The sequence below is a fragment of the Daktulosphaira vitifoliae genome, unplaced genomic scaffold (genome assembly GCF_025091365.1).
Source record: "Daktulosphaira vitifoliae isolate Bord-2020 unplaced genomic scaffold, ASM2509136v1 Scaffold_2, whole genome shotgun sequence".
Classification (NCBI taxonomy): Eukaryota; Metazoa; Arthropoda; class Insecta; order Hemiptera; family Phylloxeridae; genus Daktulosphaira; species Daktulosphaira vitifoliae.
The window spans coordinates 26,372,935-26,400,653 of NW_026099573.1; the positions used below are offsets into that span (position 1 = coordinate 26,372,935).

General features: G+C 26.7%; 2 protein-coding genes across 3 annotated transcripts; both read left to right on the plus strand.

The window, feature by feature from the left end:
• The first annotated feature begins 2,200 nt into the window (after positions 1–2,200).
• On the plus strand, positions 2,201–8,877 carry LOC126899222 (uncharacterized transmembrane protein DDB_G0289901-like). 2 transcript variants are annotated; one of them, XM_050673831.1, is made up of 10 exons: positions 2,201–2,368; positions 2,516–2,618; positions 4,264–4,371; positions 4,440–4,574; positions 5,240–5,392; positions 5,451–5,573; positions 5,647–5,715; positions 7,363–7,751; positions 8,237–8,317; positions 8,378–8,877. In XM_050673831.1, coding segments are annotated over exons 1-8 (954 nt in total). In that variant the 5' UTR covers positions 2,201–2,366; the 3' UTR covers positions 7,624–7,751; positions 8,237–8,317; positions 8,378–8,877. The 2 variants fall into 2 exon arrangements, with proteins under 2 accessions (XP_050529788.1, XP_050529787.1); XM_050673830.1 differs by lacking the exon at positions 8,237–8,317 and having other exon boundaries at positions 8,378–8,874.
• A 12,728-nt stretch (positions 8,878–21,605) lies between these two features.
• On the plus strand, positions 21,606–27,661 carry LOC126899221 (uncharacterized). Its single transcript, XM_050673829.1, has 5 exons — positions 21,606–21,910; positions 24,215–24,768; positions 24,843–24,959; positions 26,792–26,968; positions 27,050–27,661. Exons 2-5 carry the CDS (start codon positions 24,337–24,339, stop codon positions 27,332–27,334), a joined length of 1,011 nt encoding a protein of 336 aa, XP_050529786.1. The 5' UTR covers positions 21,606–21,910; positions 24,215–24,336; the 3' UTR covers positions 27,335–27,661.
• Positions 27,662–27,719: the final 58 nt, after the last annotated feature.

Sequence of the window (27,719 nt, forward strand, 5' to 3'; positions counted from 1 at the left end):
TACCATATTGAAAAATATACTATTTTTGTATGATAATTATGGGTTTTGTATTTTATTTTAATAGAAGTTGATGTTGCTTTTGCAATTATCCATCAATTTTTTAAAATTAAACACTATCTACAGATTTGCATCGAAGCGTTTCTTATGATAGTGATTTTAATCACTGTCAGATTAAATCTATACTGAACCCTACTATGCAATGTCTCCACTATGCCGCGACCCCACTGTGCTACCGTTTTTTTTAATAATAATTATAATAATAGTTTGTTGAAACATTACAACATACAAATTGATAAATCTAATTTAAATTTTTGAATTTTTAAAAAATATAGAAGGCTAAATATTATATTCTTATCCATGTGAACACGAAAGTTATTATAGATAGTGAATAAATATTATGTAGGTAACATAGAAATAAATTATTTTATACAACATTATTTGTACATTAATGTAAAGAATCATGAGTTCTACTTTAATATTAAATAATAGCAATAATAATAATAATGTGTAAAAAACGTCCAAACATAAAAAATGGAATACTCGGTAATCTCTCAAAACTTACTTTATTTTTAGAATGTAGTAATACTAGGTATTGACTGAAGGTTGCTTTAAATTAAAATTTTCACAAATTTCAATATTGTACTGGTTATTTAATTTTAACTCATAATTTCTGTTTTTCAGCATTCTCCTTTTTTATGTAATTAAGATTATTATGTATAAATATATTTTTTTTTTACAAATCATAAAATATTATTAAAATTAGACAATATCAAAAATAAAACTAACAGCATTTAATAAGACTGTATGTGCTATAAAATATTTATAAAAAAATTAACATATGTATTATTTAAGAAAATTTGTTGTAATCACTATAAAGTGACATCAAATTAGGTAATGGTGATCAATTAAAATTTACTTAATGGCATTATAAATTATGATAAAAAGTGCCTAAATGAACCTAATAAATAATATATTATAGACACAATATATGTTTTTAATGTAGACTATCGTTATATATAGATATAATCATTTCTTTTACTATTATTTTTCTGTACATTTAGTTCTACAGTATCCTAAAAAGAATTCGTATCTTTACAGAATTGTTTATATTTTTTGATTATGATCAATAATATTAATAGGATGCCGTGATTAATCCGTGATGCCGCTGTTTATTTTCCGATTTGCAATATCTGGTGAATGAACTTGATTTTCCTTAAAAAGAGTCATTTCATTTTATTAATTAATTTCTTTTTTTGCAAAAGTTCGGATGAATTAACCGTTATAGAATTTATTAAACGTACTTTAATATATAGTTACAATATACGTAAAATCGAAGGAAATGAAAGACACCTTAAGTTAAGCTTTTTATTGGACCTTAAGTTTATTTAATGGTGACCTTAGCGCCATTATTAACGAGACTTTAATTTCTAAAATTAATTATATATTAAGTTTTATAATTATATTATAATATAGTAAAAGCAGACGAACTCATAGGAGGGTGACAACAATGGATCAAACAAAATTATTTATTGATACACCACCAAAGTGTGGCACATAATTATTCAAAAAAATATAACAAAGTTATAATAATTGCAATTTGCAAGTTATTTTATACTCGTAGTTGTAAATTTTGCTGAATATAAATTAATGTAGTTAATTAATAAGTAGAACTCCTAAATTTGTACAAAACAGAGCGAGCTATAAAAAATTAGTCCACGGAAATTAAAAAAAAATTAAAATTTGTTTAAGGATTTGCTGTTAAATGTTACAATACATTTATGTATATTTAATTATTATAATTAAAACTTTTGAAAGTTTACTACCGGAAAATGATTGTAGCCATGAAGTTGTAGCGCTTTTTGTGTAAGACTCCTGTGAGATGGCATAACTAATAAATTAACATTCACGTGCATGTGTTTACATTGGTCATAGAGAACAGGTGGTGGCACCGGCGATTTTTTCTTGTCAGTGGGCTAGTGGGCCATCGACGGCAGTAGCATTCACCACAAGGACATCTCCCTCTCTATGAAAGATCCCTCTCTCGGTGCTCTAACATCAGTTATTCATCAAAAATCCTTATCATAACCTTGTTGGATGTCCGAAACCACCACTTCTATTATGCCATACAACAGTAATGGTCACTAACACCGTAGTACCGATTAACGCCATAAAATATTAATATCAATATTGCAAGCCTAACAGACCGCCGTCAAAACTTAAATGTACAGTACTATCGTAGACGCCGAAAGAATAACTTTCAAGTCAAATTTGAAACCGAATAATTAATTGAGTTGAACTTTTTAACTTTACAAACACTGTTTTAGCTTCAATAGTCTTTCTTTTGTGTTTTCCAGCAAATTTTAAAAATGTAAGCTGATAATTTAATTATAATAAGATTTTTAGTAGCACCAATTCGGCTAAAAAATTATTATATAGTGAAAAATGAAGTTTGAATATAATTATTTCATTATTCGTTTCTTTTCGAATACCTATATCAATCAACTACATGTTTCAGGTATTTTGCAGCAGCAGCGTTTATCTTGCTGCTAGCTCCCAATCATCAAGCAAGCCCTACAAGTGATTTAAGATCCGCAGAAGATTTGACTGTATTTCACCAGGTACTGCTGTTTAATTTTTATCATATATTTATAAAAGTTTTTTCTTCTGAATTTTTCTTTGGTAAATATTTTGTAATAACCAGTTGTCATGTTACATAGCATACTGGTTATTACCACAATTATAGTGTTATCAATATATTAACTGTCTGAATCTTGTGAAATCCTAAAAGTGCACGTGTTTTCGTCTTAGTGTATAGATTTTGACAAAATTTATCATAAAAAAAACTATCTACTAATATTTTTTTAAAAACATTTTATAGAATGACACCAAATTATTACTAACAAAAGGGAAAACCTAAAATTAAGTCAATGTTTATAATTTATTGAAAATTATTGGATAACATTAAACTAAATATTTAATAAGTAATTTGTATTGTGAATTATACGTTTTGATTTTCCTCTTAAATGAAAACTAACAATTTCTTAGACGTAGAGACATTTTTATGTAAAGAAAAAAAAACGAATGTTTTTTAAATTAATTATTTGAAAAAAAAAATTTTTTGATTATTGTAGATAACTAAATATTCCTACTGAAACGTTATTAAATTAATGATTTTTTGTTTAGCTTTAACTGAAAATTAAGTTTGAACTTCAAACTCAACGTAAAAGTTTTTTTGGATGTTTCTTAAATAACTTATCATTTCACAGCTACTATAATTAAAATAGTTTAAAATGTTATTGTATTATAGGCCTTTTTTAATTTTTATATTTAAATTTACATATTTAGTTTGAAATTATATAGAAATTAATTTGTAAAAATGTTTTTTAAATAATATTTACTAAAATTATTTTATTAAATAATTAATCAATTAATTCCATCTAAATTATCTATCTAATTATTGGCATATTTTAAATGCTTTATTTCATTATTATTACTTATGTAATATATGGTTCAATGACAACCAATGAGTACTAAATTTATACAAACATTGAACTTAATTAAATTACTATAGTGATCTCTAGATATTTTGTGAATACGAAATTAAAGTAATCTCAAGCCATTGTTTTTATATTTCCATATATTATTATTATTATTAATCACTTTAACTCATTGATATTTATAGATTTCTATTAGATAATTTTTTTTATTAATATTGGTCATATTTGAACTTCATGGTCTTTCATTCATGAAGGTAAACCGAATTCGAAAGGTCATAAGAATAATTTTGAGGACTGTTGTATTTAATTGTGATGTGTTAACGATAGCAAGTCATTTTTATCCTAGAGAGATAATTATTTTTACACTTAAAATGAACCATAGATATTAAGAAAACCATTAGCTTTCGTATTGTAGTATAATAATTCTTATGAATTAAAAGTATGAATCTTCAGAACAATATTTATTTATATAACATTATCTTATAATTGAGAGTCTATACACTAGAACGGCTGTTGGGTCAACAACAGTGACAGTATGTGTGTTTGTGTAAGATGACCTCGCGCTTAACACGCTTGTTTCTTAGCCGGCAACTATTACTACACATTTTATTTAAAATTCAGCCGTATGTACCTTTCGCTACTACTTAATTACAATGTAAATTAAAAAACACTTATAATATTTTTAAAATAAAATTGTCAAGATAGTCCTCGGTAAAATCAACCGAGTCTCCATTTTATTTTTCAATTTATCGTTGTAAATTTTTAGGATCAACCAACCATTCAGCATGCAGTAAAGCCTAGATCTGTGGAAGTAGCTACCAGACTTTTGGGAAGCAGCAGTGGTACTATAGTTGGATCCTCTTCAGGAGACTTGGTGAAATCTTATTTCTTAAATATTTGTATTTTCTGCAATAAAATGTAACTAAATCAAATGTTTTTTAGGCTTCTGGCATTAGTGGCGCCGGTAGTAGCGCAGAAACAGCGCCATCTCACCAACCAAGCTCTAGCGGAGGAACCGGATCGGGATCGGGTTCTATTTTAAACTTAGTTGCACCACTAGTAGGAAGTAGCAGTGGCGTAAGTGATATTACACTTAAATACTTTTGTTAACTATCAACAATTTTGGTCTATTAAATATTTTAATTAAATTTATTTCGTTTTCCATCTTAAGTAATATAATGTAGGGTAGAGTAAAATGTGAAAAAAAGTTATACATTTTTTCCCGGTAATACCATAATTTATCAATAAAATTTCTTTATATTACTAAGGTTAACTTGATAAATCTAGTAATAATATTTAACCTACAGAAATAATGTATGTAATATATATTTTTGAAATTTTGTTTTAAATTTTAAAAATCGTAATACGGGTACAGCTATTTCATTATAAAAATAGCTTTTAGATATTTGAATTCTTTAAGTTTATACATTTAAAAAGGCATGATTACAATTTAATTGGCCTAGAACCAAATATATATATATAAATAATCAAAACGATGACCTCATACATAATGACTCTGATATTTAATTAGGTACAGTTTTTATTACATTAAACGGACCAAGGATAAAAACTAAAAATATTATGTGACCCAGGTAAATCTTTTATCACTTAAAGCACTTATTAAGCACAATAAATGGATTGTAAAAAATGAACAAGAAATTATAAAAACAGGATTTTTTAAACAAATTTTTAGAATTTATTTCAATTTATGATGGTTCTTATGATATAAGTGTATTTTATAGAGTGCCAGTGCTAGTTCTTCAGGAAGTTCATCAGGAGGAACCAGTGATGGAACCTCCTCAAATGATGGAGCTTCAAGTGATGGACCTAGTCCGGGAAGTGCTAGTATTCTTTCTTTGTTGGGACCTCTTTTAAGTAGCAGCGGTGGAAGTGGAGTAAGTTAAAAATTTGACTTTATATTACTTATATTTTTATTGCTTTATATTATTAAAGGGAAATGGAGGAGATAGTAGTGATAGTTCAGGATCTGGTGGATCATCAGGCATCTTAAGTCTTTTAGCTGGTTTGTTTAGTAGTAGTAGTGGAAACGGTGGTCAAGGAACTACAGACGATTCTGTGAGATTTTATTTATTAATTAATATATTCGATTATTTTGTAATTTCTAAAGCAAAAAATAAATTTTTTTCAGTCTGCTAGTGGCGGCGGCTCAAGTAGCATTTTAAATCTTGTTGGACCGTTATTAGGCAGTAGCAGTGGTGTAAGTATATATAAATATTTTTATATTAGCTAATATCGTTAAAATCTTAAAACAAAAAAATCACAATTGTATTTTTAAGAGTCACACTTTTTATAGTTTTACTATCTTTTTTTAGGTTAGCACTAGTAGTTATTAGTAGTATACATATAAAGTTGATATTACTTAGTATTTTAATTAAGTTTTATTGAGTATTCACAATAGTACTTTATAGAGTTATTAGGAATTTTTTTGTTTAAACACGTAGAAGTCGTTTTTTACGAAGATTAATATCTAACCTTACAAATCGTTATACACAATTACTCAGAAATAAACATAATACCTCAAATACACGTTGAATGTACGATTCATAAATAATAAATGCACCGTAATATTGGTAAAAAAGATGTAACGATTCAATTATGATGAAACTAAATCTATGTGTCTATATAAAAAGGATGAATTGTATGATGCATATGGTAAATCAAAAATATCGTATGTGACATCTAATCACTGGAATGGAAGCAAATTGATAGACATTCGAACTAAAAGGAGTAACAAGGATCTTCATGACAATTTAATTCAACGAAGATGGTTTATTGAAAATCAGCAAAAGCACAAACGAGCTGAAAATGATAAAATTACTGGTGTAGCCAAATTAGAAACTGAAGAACCAAATGTAGATCCTAGTGGATCATCTGGGTCAATATTAGAAATGGCAACTCCATTGTTGGGGTCTTTAAGTGGTGGGGAAGGAGGATCTGGATTAGACTCTGGATCAATATTGGAGCTCGCAGGACCTATAATAGGTTCATTAAGTGGTGATGGGGGAGAGGGTAGTGGAGATGGAAGTAGAGGATCGGATTCAGGTTCGATTATAGAACTTGCAGGACCAGTAATACAATCTTTGAGTGGTGGTGGGGAAGAAGGTGGGTTGGGTTTGGATTCTGGGTCAATATTGGAATTTGCAGGGCCAGTTATTGGATCACTCAGTGGCGGAGAGCAAGGAGGAAGCTCAGATTCTGGGTCTATACTTAAATTAGTAGCACCAATAATAGGTTCATTAAGTGGCAGTGATAGCAAAAATAATACTAGCGAGAGTGGATCTAATTCAGGAGCTATACTAAATTCAGTGGTTCCCTTACTGGGTTCGTCGAGTAACATAGGTGGAAATGTTGGAGGTGGATCTGCAACAGGAGGTTCTGATTTGGGATCAATCGTAAATTTAGCGGCTCCATTACTTGGATCATCAAGTAGTAAAAGTAGTAACAATGGAAGTAATGGTTCAATGACAGGAGGATCCGATTCTGGGTCTATTTTGAGCTTAGCTGGTCCATTATTGGCTAACCTCGCTGCGCCATTATCAGGCTCTTCGTCATATTCATCATCTAGTACGCAACCTTCGGTAAGCGGTTTTTATTAATGAAAAATGACTGATAAAAAGGTAAAACAATTACAGTTAAAACAAATAAAATAATAATTCCATTTGAACAATGAACATTGTTTGAAAACACTGATAAGGGCTTTGTAAAACTACTAATATTATAACTACTAGTACTTCATATTTAAAATAATACATAAAATATTTTTCATAAGAAAGTTTCTTATTTTATTGTTATGTTATACATGTTTAAAATGAAAAGTAACTTTTTTTAACATATGATATTACAGAGTGGAGGTAATGGCGGTGATAGTGCAGACGCCAGTGCGGGTGGTGGAAGTGACTTATTGGGTCTTGTAGGATCTAGCAGTGGTTCTAGCAGTGGAGCTGGTGGTGGTACAAAAATTGATAATTCTATACCTGATGCATCTATTGAGTCTACAACAGGCTTAACACCAGCCACCCCGGTAAGAAGAAGGCAAACTGCCAGACAACCAACATATGATGATTTGATACGAGAAAACCGTAGAAGAGGCATTTTTCATTTTTGATTTTAATAAGTCACACCATCACTAGTAGATATTATATATAGTAATTTCAGTTAGAAAATCACAAAAATATAACACATATTTAGAATATTGAAATCAAACACAATAGAAGTCATACACATAACGCACGGGTTAGTATTGATAAACTATAATTTTAGAATTATAAAATTAATATTACATTAAACTTATTCTACAAAAATGGTATTAAATATAAAATAGATAGATCATCGACAGAAAAATAACTTTTTGTATTAAAGTTATTTAAATTTATGAATGACAAGCTAGTTGAGATATAAATAGAAATTTTAAATTATATTAATAATTAGTTAGTCTAATAGAATATAAAAAATTATTATTGCTGTAGTTAGTTATGTTGATAATATACATTGGGTTATCTACACAAGAATGCCCGTTTTTTATAATTTTTAGTATTCACATATTTATATAAAATTACTACACAACTCGTTTATTAAAAACTATTAGTATTTAAAAATGTAGAACCGTACAAATCAAAAATTTTTTTTATTTGTATAAAAATTTAACTACGTTTTAAAAGTTCAAGTATCGACAATTTTATTAATTACTTATTATTTTATTTACTTAATGGTTTTGATAGATGAACATTTTCCACTCTAAAATAATGGCTTTTAAAACTTTCCTAAATTTGGCAAAGAGAAGTCTCAAAACAATTCTGTTGGTTGGTAATTTTATGTTTTGTATGCTTAAATGATTAATGACTATGGTTACATTTTTTCAGACTAAGTTAGATGCATTCCTGTGCGTATTAAGATCAACGATTAAGGAATTCACTATTGCCAACTATTAATTTATGTACATCGAAAATAATTAAGTGTTCGTGTATTACCCTAACAGTCAATTTTTTTAATTTCCATATATTTATAATGCAATTTTTGTTTACATAATTTAAATCATTGAATTAATTGCCATTTATATTATATACATCTAAAAAGAATATTTATATTTTACTATTAATTTTTTTTTTTTATATTTTACATGAACATATCAAATTTATTTGTATTTTTTATTTTTGTAAATATTTTAATGTAATAGAAAAGTGCCTATGTAGTGATTACACGTACGATTTAATAAGACATTACCTATAGTTCTCTAGAAACAATATATTAGATAATATATGTTATTTTAGTATTATGTAAATAATTGGGGGTATAAATGATAATGTATTTAAAATAAATAACTTTGTAGTATTGTGCTATCTAAAAACTCTATTTTTTGTAGCTTACGAAAAGTGTATAAATAAAATCATTAAACAGTTATGAAAATGTGTTCTTATATTATTCATAATTTTAATAATTAACTAACAAAATTATTTTGACCTATTTTTTTTTACTCATCTAATAGCTATTTTCTTAGTAAAAATGGACGAGTATTATTCGTTCCAGTGACGAACTTCAACGTTCTGCAATTCTTACTTTTATGACTCGAACTATAAAGTGTAAAATATTATGTAAATAGTAAGTTAAAACGGAAATCAATTTTAAAAAAGCCTAAAGAGTCAAATAGTTTTTATACGATATTTTTAAGTACAATAATTGAGCTGAAGACTTTGTTTAAATAAGGTTGGGTAATTAAACAAAAATTGTTTTAATAATAATGTAAAATGACATTTGAAAACTACTGTCTTTATGTAAATTATTTTAACATAATATGGTTTAACATAACATTCGACGAAGAAAATATTCTTTACTAGAAGGTTCGGTGAAAGTTCGATAGCCATAAAAAATAGTGTATAAAATTGTAATTATAATTAAAATCATATAAAAAAAAAGAATGAGACAATAGATAATAGATTAGTTTTCTTATAAATTCAAATACTGAATAACTATTAAAATATTATAAAATATAGGATAGTAAATATAATTAAGTTTTACTAGCAACTACAGTTATACTTGTAATACTTGTTGTATTGTATTCTGTGATACTGGACACAATTACTTCACTCCTACTGAACCAATTTTGCTCAACGATATGTCAAAGTCATAGTAATAAAGAAGTATATGTATTGTATGTGTACATACTATCAATGTTTAAACCAAAATTATTTATTTTGTTTTTATATTTTAGCAGTTAAAGCGATAACAATATTAAAATGTTATACGTTTTAAATAATTGAACGTTATGGATTCATAATGTTTTCCATTTCGTGGTATTTAGGGGTAAGATTTTCCCACAGTTTTTACGTTGTAAAACACTGAGTTGCTCGCAGTTATATTTTGACCAAATACATTTTATCTTGTAAGTTATAACGAATCTTCAATATGTTTTCATTTTAAGTTATGCTCGATAGTTTGATTTTTGATTTATTTCATTTGTAGTTATTATACATTTTTCGTTTATCATTATACGTCTTCTTTATGTTTTATGATTCCAATTTTGGTAATTATTAAGCTACGAAAAAAGTTTTAAGCATTGCATACTACTGTTGTTTTTACTAAAATAAAAAAATTATTATTTTAATATTTTGTTTATAGAGATATCTTTTTTAAAAACCGAAATTGAAAAAATGCTGTATGATTTTTTACGCGCGAGTGAAATAAAAATTCTTAACAGTAATTTAACTAAAAAACAATTAAAACATCAACAACGTAATTTTTAATCAAATTACTGTAAATATAAATTTAAATGAATTGTGTTTTAAATATTTTTAAATAACAGCTTTATGTTGAAACGTTGTTATTCAAAAAATAAGTCGTTACCTAATTAAATGATTCGTATTAATATAATAAGATCTTAAGAAGAAGTTGTCATTACAACAAAAATAATAAAATATAGTTATATTTTAAAACATAGTTAATATTATGACATATATTATACATTTCTCAATTGAGTAATTTTGCTTTATGTGCATTACACATGTTCATACGTATTTCTTTATTTACAACCCATTCAAAGCTCCATGCTTTTTTTTTCAAAAAGTCCATACTATAAAACGTATCTAATTGGCTGAATTGCGAATTTCTAAGATAAATCATTTTAAATTACTATTTATTTTTAAATATTGGAAATTATTGTGTAGGTGCTTATTATACAAAAACAATTTCATGCGTATTCTTTAATAATAGAAAAAATATTTAATAAATCTTAAAAACACATATTAACATTTTATCGTGTTTATTTAATTATAAATTTATTCAAATTAAATTAATGTAAAAAAAAAGTATCCTTGAGCCAGCATTAAAGTAGAATGAGTAGGTATTTGCCCTCAGATGTAAAATTGACAAGCACTAAGTTATTTTACTAAAGTTTTTTTTATGTATGATTATTTTATGTATTGTGTTTATTAAATACAAAATGACCTTACACGTGTAATAATACTTTCCTAATGGTAAAAGCTGTTACTTCAAAAACCTGATTGTTGGAAAACAATTAAGAAACTTTATGTGAATTTTTCTTAATTTAACCTTAATAATATTATGTCCAGAATAAAAAAAAGAGAATTTTGGTATTTTTCCTTTTTTTTCAAATCGTTAAACAAATGTTAATGTTAAGGGTAAAATAACGGTATATTTAAAAAAGAACACATTATATTGGCCATTTTATTCCACATTTAGCTACATTTTCAAACCTAATTCAAGTCAATTTTTCCTCAAAAAAAAAAGAATCCTATTTGGTTCTTTTCGGTACTACTTTATAGTAAATGAGTACCTGAGAATCTATAATTGAAGGGGCAAGTGGGTAAAAGTTAACTGACATTTTTAAAATTGTTCAGGAATGTTATTTTGTAATTAAATATTAATAATAAACCCTATTTACGTATGGAACCTTTGATATGGACTCGTAATAAGTACGATTTAGTAATAATGGAAATTAAAGTCATTAGAGAATCATCAAAGAAAAAAATAGAATATTTTATACAAAGGTGTCATTTTTTGGTGATTGTGCATTAAATTATTTTAAAAATTAATCATAAAATTGAACATTTATGAATTTTTATATAAATTCTTTCCAGTTATCAATTAGTAGGTTGGTTGCACACCAGATAACATTAGTTGAATTAGTGTATGCAAGGAAAAGAGTTAAGTATAGTGGTTTCCCATTACCTTCTGCATTAGGGAAATAGTGTTTTTTGCTGCTTTAAAAATTTCTGTAACATCCGTGAACCTATAAAGGTAGACGTGTATCTTAATAAATATTTTAATGTAATATCTTAAAATTGTGACATACTACTAGAGGTTATCAGCAACTAGTGTGTCTATTGCACCACACCATACACCCGATGAATGAACAACGTAAAAATTTGGTTTTACGTTTAAGGTAACGTAAAACCAAATTTTTACGTTGTTGGATACATTTTAGTACAACTCGGATATTATTTAACTTAGGTTAATTATCCATATTTCAAGATAATATTTTCAAGTTTATTTCCATTACCAGTAAATCATTTTGGTGATTCTTCAGTGACGAAACATTCTGTGAAACTTTTTTTCTAGTACAATTATATTTTTCTTATTCAAACAAAATATGTTTCTTTGCTAAATTATTTATTTTCCTAGCAAAATTGCTTGTTTAATCAACAAAAAAAGTTATCAGTTGCAAAAACACAAATAGTGTTTTGAAATTAAGGGTACTTAAGTTTGAAAGACCAAAAAACAAGTTTCTCGTCTCGCTCGAAATGATTAACCAACTTAATTTTATCTGTTTATTTATATTTAAATTTACTACAATTACAAAAAATGTAGTTTTTGGGAGTTCTTTTTTATAGCATCGCCTCAAATTTTGTATAATGTTATATAGAGTGGTGCACTATGTTTTGAAAAATTTACATACTTTTGTTACAGTGAATATTTTGAGTTAATTTTTTTTAAATTAAATTTATTAAGCGAGAGCTGAAAATAAATGGTAACAAATAGCAAAAAATAATAAAACAACATAGTAAAGATAATACTTTCTAAGTTTTGTGTTGAAACTAAAAAATTAGAATAGGTTTTAAATCAAAATAAATATCTAATTAGAATTTATCACTCGTGATTAATATTTTTTAAAATTTTAAATATATTAAAATATTAATTACAACTAAAAATATTTGACTAAAAAACCGCAAAAATACTAAAAAAATTGCGTATACATATTTCGCGAACAATGTTAACATCATCAATGCTAAACACATACCAAAATAAATAGTTCTAAAATAAATTGGTCCACTTACCCCACCTATTTCTTAATACGCCAACTGGGTTGAAGTATAAGTTTTTGTACAACAATTAATTTAATTTTTCTAGAATTTGTAATTTTTACACAAAAATCATACTTTTTTCAATAAATTTTAGCCTGTTTATATTAAGAAGATAAGTTTCAGGTCAAATTTTTTTTTTAAAATTGAGCATATTTTTAAACAAGATTACGTGATCTTTAAAAAAAATATATTTAATGACGTCAGGTTTTCCGGAACATTTTCAAAAGTTAAATTTAAAAAGTTAACTTTTTGTACGAAAGTTGCTAATTTGAATTTTTCGGTGAGCTGATAAATGATCGGATTTTCAAAAACATTCCTAGTAAAAGGGATACAACTAAAATATTATTAAAAAAAATTATTTCGATTCATTAAATTTTATAAAAGTTATGAAAGTTTTAAGAAAAATAAATTTAAAATATACAAAAATGTACCAATTTAAAAAATCGTAAATTTTTAGGATATTTCCCCTAATTAGAAAGAATAAAAGAAATTTTTTCAATTTTTAAGGACAACTATTTTAATAAGGATTAATTTGTGATATTTTTAAGTATAATTGGTAAAAATGTGTGTCATTAGAAGTTTACCTAGAGTAAAAGGCAAGTTGAAAAAGTTTTACATTTTTTACGTGTGTATCAAGTTTAAGACCTCTATATAAGGAAAATAGATAGATTATGAAAAAAGAGCTGAGAAAATAAATGATAGCAACAAAAAAAAACCACATAGTAAAATAATATTAATATGAATTTCTTCTCACGAGAAGAGACTACAGTAATAGGACCCTTGATATTTATTGAAGTTATTGAATCTAAATGAGGTAAAAATCAAATGAATTAAACATTTTTTTCTAACTAAAAAGAACTAAGGAAAAATTCAGTGCCACAGGCGTGAAAGAATTGTTACCGTCTCAGAAACCGTTTGTCACATTTGTCCCTCAATAAAAATAGAAATTTAGCGAGTTCAAATTTTAAAGTTATTTTTCTCGACTTCAAAGAAATAAAAAAATTTAAATATGTTTAACTTTTTATACTATGCCAATTAGATTGATATAATATTTATGAAAATCGATGTAATCCCCTTATAATAAAATAAAATAAAATACAAAACCAAGAATTTTAACACAAAAATAGCATATTTTTGAATACGGTAGCTATTTTCATCATGAAGACAAAATAAAGTCCAAAATTTTTTTTTTTAATATTAAAGTATATTACATAAGCTTTAATTTAAGATATATATATAAAAGTGTCAGTATTTCCGGAACACTTTCAAAAATTAAGTTGAAAAAGTTCTACTTTCTATATGTACTTTTATGTTTTGAATCCCCCCTGTATTAAGGGAAATGGTCCGATTTTAAAAAAAGTATGTCGAATGAAAGAGGTATATATTAAGTATTAATCATAAAAAAAATTGTAATGATCCATACATTTTTCAAAAAGTTATAACATTTTAAAGTTAAAAATGTAAAATATAAAATCGACAATTGTAACACAAAAATAGCATACAGTAGCCATTTTCCTCGTGAAGACAAAATAAAGTCCGAAATTTTTTTTTTACGTAATAAAGTATATTACATTACCTTTAATTTAAGATATATATAAAAGTGTTAGTATTTTCGGAACACTTTCAAAAGTTAATTTTTTGTGAAAAAGTTGTCATTTTGAATCCCTCCCTGTGGCAAGTAAAGAGTCAAATTTATAAAAAAAAATACATCAAATGGTAANGGTAAAGAGTCAAATTTATAAAAAAAAAAAATCAAATGGTAGAGACATTATGCATCTATAAAAAAAAAAGTTATATTGATTTATTCATTTTTGAAAAAGTTATGGCAGTTTTAAGTGAAAAAATTTTAAAAATTTCAAAAATTAGCGATTTTTAAATTTGTTATTTTTTTTGGAGATTTCCCCCATTTCCGGGGAACGATGGAATTTTTTTCAATTTTTGAGGATAATGTTTTCGACTAGATACGTTTTGTGATAATTTGACGTTGCGTTGAAAGAAATCGGTTCAGTGAGATCTGAGAAAAAGTGATAACAGATACAAAAAAAATAAAATAAAATAAAAAATAAAAACACATCATAATAAAATTAATATCTTCTTAGCTTCGCATCGAAGCTAAAAAAAGAAAATTAAAATTAATGCTTTACAGCAACGCATCGAAGCTAAAATAATGTTAGTTGTGTACAAAATTTTAATGATTAGTAAGATATGATCAGATTTTTTTTTTAGTTTGTTTAGTTTTATTTTGAAAATTTCCCCATTATAGGGGGAACGAAGAAAATGATTTTAAATTTTTGGTATTATCTTCAAATAGATACAATTTGTGATCTTTTAAAATATCGTTGATAAAGTTGGTAATTTAAACCTCCTTTGTGGGCAGATAAAAAATTAAAAATAATCAAATGAAAAGGATACACATAAAGTAGTTCTAAATAAAATGTTGGTTTAATTTATTTATTTTTAGACATGTTAGGTTTTTTTAAGTTAAAAAATTTAAATATACATCAAACTTCTTGATTTTAATAATCTTTATTTTTTTTTTGTGGATTTCCTCCATTTGTGGTGATTCAAGAAAAAGTTTTTAAGTTATGACGAATTTCGGTTGAACTAGATACGATATGAGATAATTTGAATAAAATTGAACTAGTAAATACTAAGAAAAAGTAGAGACGCCAACATAAAAAATATTAATAAAACAAAATACACCACGGAAAAATCAATACCTTCTCAGATTCGCATTGAAGCTAATATGCTTTTAGTATAATGTAAAGCTATAAACGTTATAAAAAGAATTAGAAACTTATTTAATTGCTGTATCAAAAGTTATTAGGTTTAACAATACATCGTGAATTACATTAATTTTTTTCTACTATTGTAATATTTCAATTATTATTGTTGAAACTAAAATTTATTACTATGTTTAAAATAAAATACACTTACTATGCCTGAAGAAATTACACACTGATAATATAAGAAAGTAAGTTTAAAAAAATCTGCAATTAATTGTAAAATAATATAAGGAAATTTTTTTTTTCTTGCAATATTTTAAAAGAATAGTGAAATCTAAGTAGATTTCACTATTGTTTACCTCCAAGTGGAGGTGTCATAATTTTCCCAGAGTGTGCTAAGTAGTCAAAACCCCCAATTTGCGTCCTTAATAACATAAAATTTGTTGACTTTACAACATTTTTTTCAGTGTAGTTCCGACTAGCCACATAATAATTTTATGTAAGAAAACCATAGTTGACTTGTATTAAGAAATCTTTTGAATATATTAAAATTAGAAACAAGTAAAAAAATGTTTATGGTTTCCAAAAAAAATGTGTAAAATACTAACTTAACATGTTTTGAAAATATCAGAATCAAAGTAATAAAAATATTCACTTACTCAATCTTCAAAATATTTAATGTGAAATTATGAAAAATAATTGTACCTAATTGTTAAGAATTTACAATTTCATGTTTTTGCACAATATTATGAAATTAAAGGTTTTTATATATGATACTTTATAGGGATTATTTTTTATGGTTGATTGAATGCCAAAACAAAGCATAAAGTAAGTCACGTTAATTCTCAACAAATATTGGGTTGATGACAAAAATGTTACACAATATGTCATATTGTGATATGACATATTACTATAAATCATAAATGAGTAAAAAATTATGCTCTATATTAATGTTTGATGAATACATAAAGTAAAAATATACATTTCCTGGCGTACACTTGTTTATTAAGTTCTTTGTTTTCTTATTATTATTATTCTCGAGAGCACATTATTGTCAGATGCATTTCATATAAAAATTTTTTTCAACATTTAGATATTCTATAAATGTAATAAATATGAGAAAATTAATAATAAGGTATTTGACTAATCAAAATGTATATGATTTTGTTTTGTTCAACAAATTCATTTGGTATTCAAATTGAAAATAGCTTTAAATATTTATATTATTTATGAAATAAAATATGGGTTGACAATTGAATAAAGGTCTCAAACTATATCTTTAAAAAATAATTGTATTTACTGAATAACATTAGTAATAAAATAATATATATATATCTAAATAAGTTTTGTTAAGAACAAAAATAAAGGATTTTTAACATTTTTGTCTGAACTATTTTAATTAAAAATGTTATTCTAATATAGTTTTGATCTGATATGACCTTTATCCATTCAACCCTTTAATTATTTTATTCAATAAACATTCTTCAATTTTTATACATTTTAATACTAATTCAAACATAATTTTTTTTTGCTTTTATAGTCCCATTAAGAGCCATAGCGACCTCCTCATATGGAAAGTTTTCTGAACCATTGATACTCTGGGACGGGTAGTGAGTCCGTCGCCGGAGAGAGGGATGGAAACTTCAATTACCGAAATGATTTGTCAAATGGAGCCGCCCGTGACCGAGTTTCGAACCCGAAGCTGTGCGAATTAAGCATTGCCTCGTTACCGACTCAGCCACACCGCCCCTCCATGCATAATTAAAATAATGAAAGTCCTCACTCAATATATTGACGTAGGTCAAGATGGTAAATTTTAGTTAACTATTTAATTTTTAATAAACTAGTTATTATTAAAATAATAAATATTATTTATTGATGTTTTTATCAATTAGTCCCACATATCAAGGAATATTTCTAACATATTTATAGTTTTTTGGTGAATATCACTTTACGAAAATTTGTTAAAGCTCAAGGGTGTTAACTTGTCTACCTCATTTCAATACTTAAATTTAATACGTTATTAAGGTTGAAAGAGTTACTAGCTAAATTAAAATTTATGTCTACCAAAAAATTAACGACTTTTCTAACTTACTTTCATTAATTTAGCGTTTTAACTTTGAACGGGTGAATGTCTAGCCTTGTAGAAATTGTGATATAAAATACAAGTGATTTTGTCATTAAACAATAAGATTTACATTCAATATTTGACATCATACATTAACTTCTCATAGTGCATAAATTGAGAATTTCGGTAATTTATTATAATTCTTTAATGGTTGCCAACCGGATTAATCAAATTGATACACGACATCAACATTCCCAAATGTTATTTAAAATGAAGAGCGTTTAACATATTGCTTAACTTTTTCATTTGAAAAAATTAATTCATTATTTTTTTATGTTGTGCGTCACAGTTTTTCATACTCGCTTACTCAATACATAAGTTATTTTAGACACTGCAGAAGTAGACACTTATGATGCTGTTATAAAGCTTAAATATTTGTTATTAAAATACACTACTCTTTATAAAATAATATATATATTAAATGTTCAACGTATTTTCTTAAAATTAATAATAACAGGTTTTCTTTATCACAAACAAAAATAAGTGCATGCGATGCATGTTTTTTTTTAATGACGTGCCTTGATTTCTATCACTACATTAGTTAAATAAAGCATTGACATTTTAACAGTGCCTTGTCTATAAGTAATAAATGATTTAGTGTAAGTTATTGCAAAACAACGACAACAATTTGTTAATTACAGTTATAAAGTATACTTAAAATATGAGTTATCACTATGATAGTTAAATCTTCAAATATAAGTACAGATACTCGTAAAAATATTTAATAAGGACATGTTTTTAACAAAAAGCAATAGATGCGATAAATTGTCGTAATTTTTTTACACAATTAAAATCACTCTTGAATATTTTTCTAGTTTTATTTATGTCGTTCTAATGACTTGTTATACAATATTAATTTATATAGAATGTCCCTTTGTAGGTCAATAATTAACTTCGATTTACTTATTTTGATTTAAAATTACTGAGCAACTAAATAAACCATGTAAGTGTATCGTTTATATACATTTAAAAGAAAGTAAAACATATTAATATTATTTTTAATACTGAAATATTAAATATAAGGTTACGTTTGCAAAAATAATAACTATCCTTAGCAATTTTTAATATTAGTAAAAAATAATTATCACACTCTGTTTGATCTTTGATTTTATAATGATTTACCGCAAAAAAACGGCTCTCACATTTAATAACTAATGTAACCAGAATTGTATTTTCAATAAAATACTGTATCAGATAATAACAGTCAAGGTGGCCCAGGTGAACGATATTGTTTTTGGGCAACTCGATACTATATTTTATATATATGTTACGAATAATTTTCTATCGTATAAAAACGATAGAGAATTACTAAGTAATTTTACAAGGTAAGAATTCTGTTTATGTAATTTAGTCGAAATTTCGCAATGAAATATATTGAGCATATGGACACTGTGCAAACTTTCCAGATGATGAAATTCGTGCACTATGTGCATTTCTCATTTTAAGAGTTGCATTAATCATATCATAAACAACTACAATAAAAATATACTATTTTCCAACTATACTAATAGTCGAAGTCATGACCAAAACGGAAGAAAGTCCTAAGCATACAAAAATCAACCACTCTCTCCATTAAATAGATGAACTTTAAAAAAATGTTAATTTATTTAAATGATGAAAAAGAATAATACACCCGTATTTAGCTTTGAATACACAGTCATATAGAATAAAGAACAACATCTGTGTTTTTGTCTCTGCCGTGCATAATGCTTACAAGCCATTTATTTTTAAATTAAACAATTGACAGCATGTGACTTTTCACTCCAAAGTAAGTTCGTCTTTTTATAAAAAAAAAAAGGTTAAATTGTTGTTATCATTTAAAGTGCAAAATGAATTAATCGTGACAATTCACTAAAAATTAGCCATTTGCAAGAACAAGTATAAGTAATCGATTTGGTTTACGGTTCACTCAATATTTCTTTCCCTTGACAAACAAGTATTTTAAAATAGCATCATCAATTTGTGTATAAATTCGCATTTATATTTATCATGGGGATTAGAATGTATTTTAATGAACACATTATTAATGTCTTTTGTTACTATTGAATGAGTGTGTAGTATTTGATTTGTTAATATTTCAAACTTATTCCATTCTATTGCAGAATTAAAAATAATGTCATTATAAAAGTTGGTTTTAAAATATTTAATAGTACTTAAAAAAATTCCGGTATAAGAAAAAAATTCAAAAAGGTTATATTAGAGTTGAGAATAACACGTGATTTTATTTTGTTCCAAAAAAACATTATCTACATTTTATTTCATAACATGAACTCAAAAACCAAACATATGCGAGTTCCATGTACGCTCAAACATTTCAGTGGTTTATACAATACCTAAATTTTAAGATTATTTAGCATCTTCTTAAATTTATTATGTAAGATATTCAATAATACCGAAATGATCGTGTTCATTTTTAAGTAGAAATCATATTTTACTTGGTGACTAGGTCAGCAGCTAACTTTCTTAATTTATACCTTTACTGTATGAGTGTAACACATTAAGGTGTCATTGATTAGTTGAAAATAATCTTGTTTGGGTTAAAATAATGAATAAGTTAACATGCTTAATATAGAGGAATGGCATTACATGACTTTTTAATTGCATGTATGGGGTTAAGATCATTAATGTCAATTGTGTTTGATTTTGCATAGGTATTTATTTGCATCAAGAATTGGCAAGATAAGATAATTAATTTTAGTAATAACTATTAAAAATATTAAATATCTCTAATTTTGGAATACAAAAATGTTATTTTAAACAAAATGATAATCAAGATTAATTGTTTAATTTTTTGTATTATGATCACTAATCATATTTTCGTCTAGTTTGAAATTAAATTAATCATATACTTAAATTATCAATACTTATGAAAAAATGGTTATAGTAGACATTTTATACTTTAAAGATAATTAATCTGTATAATTCAATAGTGACAAAAATTTAACTTCCATATAAACTTACTATTTTTTTTTTTTAATAGTTGTTATACGTCTATTAAAAAAACTACAGAAAAAATATATAAAGCAATAAATAAAATTCCACTAAATTATTTTCATAGAATTTATTTTTTATGAAAAAATATAAATTCCCCGAGTTTTATGATTCTTCATGATATGAAAAACGATAATAAATTGAATGAAGTGTAAGTAAAATATTCATAATGTCTATATTATACATATGTTATAAAATTTTAATTAGAATTAAGTAAATCATCAAAAGAAGAAATCTGTGATGTACATAAATTATATAATATAATTATAATTCGTAATTAATTATTGTATAAAGAAAAATGTACAGTCTGAGCGCTTGCTTGTTAACATATATATATACTTTTTTTTTTTTATAAAATATAGTAACTGTTAAATTATGAAAAAATATTTGTTGCTAATTTATCTGTACAATAACTTTTTTTTATATTATATAGAGTACTTTTATATAAGATTTATTTTTATGAAAAGTCAATCTTTTAAAAATAATGTTGAATATTTCATTGTGATCTGAAATATTCAAATAATACAAATCATGAATTACATTTTTCACAACTAGAGAACTCGTGAAACAATTTTTTATCAAAAACAAATATCTTAGAAAGACTGTATTAAGAACAGTGCTTAATAAAGCGTCGGAGACTATGTAACATTACAACAGCAGTATTAACAAGTATTATTTTTATTGTTGGCTGTACGGGTTAAATGTAATAAAGGAATTGTACATTATCATTATTAATTGATGTTTTCCCGATGACTGGATCAAATTTTAACGTGGTCCACAATGACACTTAATCTACTGTTGTGTTACGAAACTGATCGAAACTGTCCGTTACTCATTAAAGGGTGTGCAATAATCTATGAGATTATCATTGTGGAGTAAGAAGTAGGGATCCGCACACGTGTTGGCTACCTTGTAAATACTAAACACATTCTCTGGATCCCAATAGTCGTACTCGTCCGTCATTTGCCTCTCCACACATATAAACACTTTTACTTTCATTTATCTCTTTCACTATACAAAGCCAATACCGACTGGACAATTTTACGCTACATCTACATACATCCGACGCATAGCCGGTCGTGTCGGCCCGGCAAGTAAATTACTAATAAGGGTTCAGTGTAGTTTTTAAGTTGCAACCAAGGATTACTCATATTGGCAATTTTTTGGTGTGCATAATTGTCTAAGAGGACGCTAACAGAAGAAACGGGTGTTGATTGAATAATCGTTGGACAGGTAAAAAATTTCACAGTTTTTAAAAATAAATCTATTGATTATTCGTTTGAAATTTAAGTTTGAAACCCTTCATTCATTCACTTTATTTTATTTCATCGGAGTGATAAGAATAATCACGTGTTTTTTGACATTGGCAAAATAGCACGTAAAATTTCATATACAAAGTATTAATAAGTCTAAAATTTTAGCGAGGACTTTGACAGTGAATTCACATAAAATTGAATTGATCTCTACGAATTTGCTAGAAATCAATGGTAAACTAGTAGTTTTGATTCGGGTTTTTTTCTGATGATTTGAAAAATCTGAAAGTCAATGAATCTGATAACACATACAATACTACAGTGCCGTTCTCATTAACGAAATCGCGATTTTGGATTCAAATGTGCTCTTATTTATTTCATGATTATAATTAAGTTGTGGTACGTTCATAATGCAATTTCACAAAAAACACGTGCAGAAAGTCGCAGGCAGTCATGTTCAATATGCAACAAAACGATTTCGAATTTTTTATTATTTAAGGATATTTATTATTTTTTATCATTACTATTATTATTTTATTTTATGTAACGGTGATAATCGTAACGTAAACGTGGTCGTCCGGTTTGTCTACACTCGTATGTATATTGTGTAATACCTGTACAGCGTTTGCCGTTCACACTAGTACAACTATAAAACATACAGATTGTATTTACTGGTTGCAACTTTCACCCGGTCACCGCAACCGTCATCCTCAAGCAAACAAGTAACAACATAATACAACAATTTCAGTGTTTATATCTCGCAAGCCATTAATATGCAATAATGGACATTTAATTTGGCTTACAATGCAACACATCCGTCTCTTTTGAGTTCAACACACTTCATAAATTAAAACAACTGTCACCAGTAGTACTTATCAGATTAAATGTGAATCATGACTGTTAAGACAAACGGTTGAATGATATCATTCATATAATTTCTTTTTCGGCTGAAATATCGAAAATTGATCAAGGCCCCGTAGGAAACTAAGTACGAGCTCAAAGATCTGCGGGACAATTCTCATCTGAATTTCCGGAACACATAGATTTTCTATTATAATTTGAGCTATAATTTCCATTTAAATATTAAGTGTTATTATTTACATAACTTGTATTTTTATTTGAATAAATAATTATTCAAATTCAACAAATTAATGACCTGTTGCATTCGAGTGAATGCAGAATTCTTAATTATTAGAAATTATCACTCTGAGCATTGCATAACTCATTAAACTGTTTAATTAGAGCATCTGAGAATGCGATTAACAAGTATGTAATAAAGTACAATTTCTTCATTGCGATTTGATTTTGATAAATATCAATTTAACTGGATTTAAAATTTTTTATTATTTTTTTTTAACTCTGTTAAAAAAATAAAAAAGTCAAGTAATACATTATATATAACGGTAAAACTTACTCTAGTCTGTGATAGTTGATTTAATTAAATCATTAATTTTTACAGAACTGGTTTTTGCACTTTGCATAAATAATTCTTTAAGTACTTTCGCGTTCCACGCAAACTTGTATTGCATTTTATTGTACCGATGTGGGCGTATTCTTTGTAAAAAACCGCCCGCGCCTCGGGGGCTTGTTTAATCCGTATATTGCTTACACTACTTTATAAAAGTTAACACTTGTAACAATATTACTAGGTTATTGGAACACAGTCCAGAGAGCGTAACTGAATAGTAAACATATAAAAAAAATTGTTTACTTTCGTGATTCATGTTGTATTAGCAAATTATTTACAAAAAACTCTGTTCTTTAGAGTTTAATGATATGGTTGTGAAATCTTAAGATATTAATGAAATACATTTAGTGATAAGTATTTAACAGGTTAAAAAACGAGGTGTTAAACTCAGTATAATTATCATTGTACCAATGATGTATAAAAAACTAAATGGTGAAAAAAAATATAAAATGGACATGACGTTACACAATTTATTACATCTATACAATTTCTTATAATTTGTTGAAATAAAACTAATTTAAAATAACACTACTCAAACAACAACAACATGTAAATTTAAATGTATAAATTTTCGAAAGAGACAAAAAAGAAACTTGACATTTTATTTATAACTGGCATTATCACTCGATTTTGCAAGATAACCTGTATAATAACGTTACAATGATAAATATGTACAATGATGTTCTGATTATTTTAATACTACGAAAAAGAAATGCAGATACGAGTTGTTGTTAGGAGAGTAATATTATTGGGATATAAGATTTTTAATTTTCCTTCTATAAGTTATCATTCATGAATTTTTAATTTATTTTTTAGAAATCAGAAAAAACTAGTCATTGGTCTTTAAGATATATTATTGGAGAACGTATGAATTTAGTAGAAACTTTGAGTAAACTTCATTGTCGATTGTATTTTTATTAAATCCGATCAGCGTCGTCATGAGGCCTCTTCGAAAGGCCGTGTTGGTGATAGCAGCCACTGTTGTCGTAGCCACGTTATTCCAAATTTCCCCTACCACAGCAGTTGCCATAAATCCTAAGAAACTGGCAGAATCAAACAGTATTACATTCGATAATACACGAAGTCAATACGAAGAATTATCTTCGGGTGAATCATTAGAGACTAGTGTGTTACATAGCCAATCCGGACACAGACGGACCAAGAGGACGTTGATGAAAATAAAACCAATAGTGCAGGTCGCCCTGTACCCGGCAAAATTAGTGTTGCAAGCAGGTTCAAGTATTGTTAGCGCTAAAGCCCACAAAGCGAAAGAGGCTGCAGTCGGAGTAGGGCTGAGAGTGGCTAAGGTCGCCGTGAAAACAGCAACGAGTTTGGGCATTAAAGCACTCTTGTTGAACTTCCTGTTCCATGTAATACCAAAATCTAACCGTAATTCGGAAAATTAAATATTTTTAAAAATTATACAATATTACTTTCTTTGCAGAAAATCAATCAAGTAATTGACTTTAAGACAAGACTTCTTGGTAACCTGGATCAAAACAATAAGAAACAAAACGCTCAATTCTTAGCAAACGGTCAAGCAGCTGCAAGTACTGGCAAGGTATGTAAACCCTACGGTTACTTTCATAATTTTAATAAAATCAACTGCTTTTTAAAATTTTAAAAGATTAAAAAATTAATTATTTCAATAAATTTAATTGAACGCAAATCATTACATTACCAAAACAAATATTTACTCAACTGACAATATTATGAAATAATTATAAAATCGTACACTTGGAAATCACTAATTATATAAGATGAGGTCACTTGGAGAGATCAGTAAAAACGTTATGCCATATGTTTAAGTCGTCATAAAGAAGAAAATCTTTTGATACCAATAAGTTGTATATATTTGTATTATAATGCACGACTTATCGGTACACTTGAACTTGAAGTGGTAGTTATTGTACTATTGAACACTTTGATTCGAAACGATAACGTTTTACTTACACTGACTTCCATATACACATATTAACTGCGTGTACTAAGATAATATCATTGACTTTCCAATTGTGTTATTACTATTGTGACAGTCTACTAACAAGCGTCATGTAGGGAAGTTATGTGTGGCGCTACTATCAAACACGTTATAGCGCGTTGCGTAAATAAATTTACACAATATTCGGTAATTATATTATAATTTTATTGACTGGCTGGATTTTGTATCGTTACGTGACTTATAGCTTACTAAATTATACGGTTTTAAAGTAATTGTACTTGGGTAACTCTACTGCGAAGACTAACGATGTTCCGCGGAGATGACTTGAAGACTGACCGCGAAATCGACCGACACTACTAAATGCATGTTGTAAACACTTCGGTAACGGTCTCTACTGGACCAAGAAAAACTATGAAGAGGTGACGACGAGGGATGTTATCACTATAATAATATTATTGTAGTCAATATATATAATATATTGACAATATTTGGACCAACATGACTGCGATTACATACTCGGGAAATGATTAACCGACGCTTATTATCATAATTAATTTAAGAAATAACACAAAACTACTTTGTGGATTTCAGTTAGCAGACGAATCGAATGATCCAACGCAATAAGAAATGTCTTATTAGTCGTGGTGTTGTCTTGGTGTTAACTGTACAGGCTGTTATCAATCATCTATCAAAATCGTGTCATTTCACAATATGTTTGATCAATCATTGCCATTTTTAACTAGATAAATTCATAGTATAGGTTTAATAGTAATTTTATAAAGAAATAGATTTACATTAAAATTGGAATTAAATCTATTTTTTTCGAATTGAAATGACTTGAAAAAATACCAATCAGTTTTCTAATATTAACACTTATTATATAAAATTTTATCATTTTTTTGTTAAAAATAAAAAATAAATTGCAAACGTTATTGGGCTACTAAAATTTCTGTTTGTGTAATTGGAAAATAACAAAATATTGTAAACTGTTTTTGTCAAAAACTCTTGGTATTTTTTTTATTTGTGTCAATTTAATTATTACTAGGTATTATTTATTTAACTATTTAAATAGGTTTATGGGTATAGTTTGAAGTTATATTTTATACATAATTTATACATTGTAATTCATTATATGAATATATATCTATCTCTATCTCTCAGTATATATATACATAATATAATAATACATTTTTTTGTGATATCAGTGCTTGCCTAATAATATAAATCAAAATTAAAATTAAAAACATAGTACATTGTTATAATTATAATTCATATAAAAATTAATTAAGTGATGTAGTTTATTCAATAAAATAAATTTCAAATTCTAAATATATCTTTTTCTTATCTAAATTAATTAATTGCGGCATACAGAGAATACATATTTACTCGGTCGTTGGATAGTTTCAGTTAAGAACATTAGTCTCTATTTGTTTATTTATATTTTTATTTAGGGTACTGATGGTGATTCTGGGGTCATTGACCAGCAAGTGCAAGCGCAAGGTGACGGTGAAGACGAACCAGTGAGTTTCAGCCCAAACAAAGTTAGCTTACAACTGCCGGATAGATTGTTTGGTCCCAGTTTTACTGCTGCCAATGGAATATCACAGGCAATTGGTACTGTTATTCAGGTTTGTAAAAATTAAGCGCTAATCGATTTTAATACTTTTGGAGATAATTGCATTAAATAACATATATTTATTTTTATATAGAACACTGCAGCTCGATTGGCTCGGTTTATCGAAGCGCTTAAACCCCTACTGTGGAAATCATCCAGATTAGCTTCAAGTTCTTCTGGATCAAACCCACCTGATAATGATGAAGCCGCTTCATCAGATGCAGTTGTAAGAGATTCTTCAGATTTAGATTTTGTAGAAATGAATTCTACGGTGCCAGTAGCGAAGATAACTCCTAGGCCAATTACAACAACAAATAAACCGGTTGAGAGTTCAACTCGTGTACCTTATGTTCAAGTTAATGATCAAAAGTCGACGTAAAATTTAAGTAAAAAACTAAAAATAATGAGTGTAACTTGAGTTGCTTCGTGGAAATAGAAAATATATTTTATAGCAACTAGCCATTATTTTTTACGAAAATCACAATATAATGCACTGAAGACGACTCAAAAAAATAGTCAACAATTTTTGTATGATAAATTAGTACATTAAATGATTCTGTAAAATGATACTTATAACAAACTAATGAGTAGATTATTTATATAATGGTAATTAAATTGTAAATTTAATGGTTAACTTTAGTGATATTGTATTAAAATGTAGATTTTTTTGTTTGATTGTTTTTTTAATACACGTTTTAAAAAGTCATTTTTGCATTTTACATGTTTGAATAAGTATCAACCAAATTATTGAATCAATTTAAACT

Bases quoted from the DNA above. Each gene is read 5' to 3' on its own strand.
- LOC126899222 (XM_050673831.1), top strand. The intron at 4,372-4,439 runs GTGAAATCTTAT...AATGTTTTTTAG, and splicing joins GATCCTCTTCAGGAGACTTG to GCTTCTGGCATTAGTGGCGC. The intron at 5,574-5,646 runs GTGAGATTTTAT...AATTTTTTTCAG, and splicing joins AAGGAACTACAGACGATTCT to TCTGCTAGTGGCGGCGGCTC.
- LOC126899221 (XM_050673829.1), top strand. From the start codon at position 24,337: ATGAGGCCTCTTCGAAAGGCCGTGTTGGTGATAGCAGCCACTGTTGTC. The intron at 24,960-26,791 runs GTATGTAAACCC...ATTTTTATTTAG, and splicing joins CAGCTGCAAGTACTGGCAAG to GGTACTGATGGTGATTCTGG. The intron at 26,969-27,049 runs GTTTGTAAAAAT...ATTTTTATATAG, and splicing joins CAATTGGTACTGTTATTCAG to AACACTGCAGCTCGATTGGC.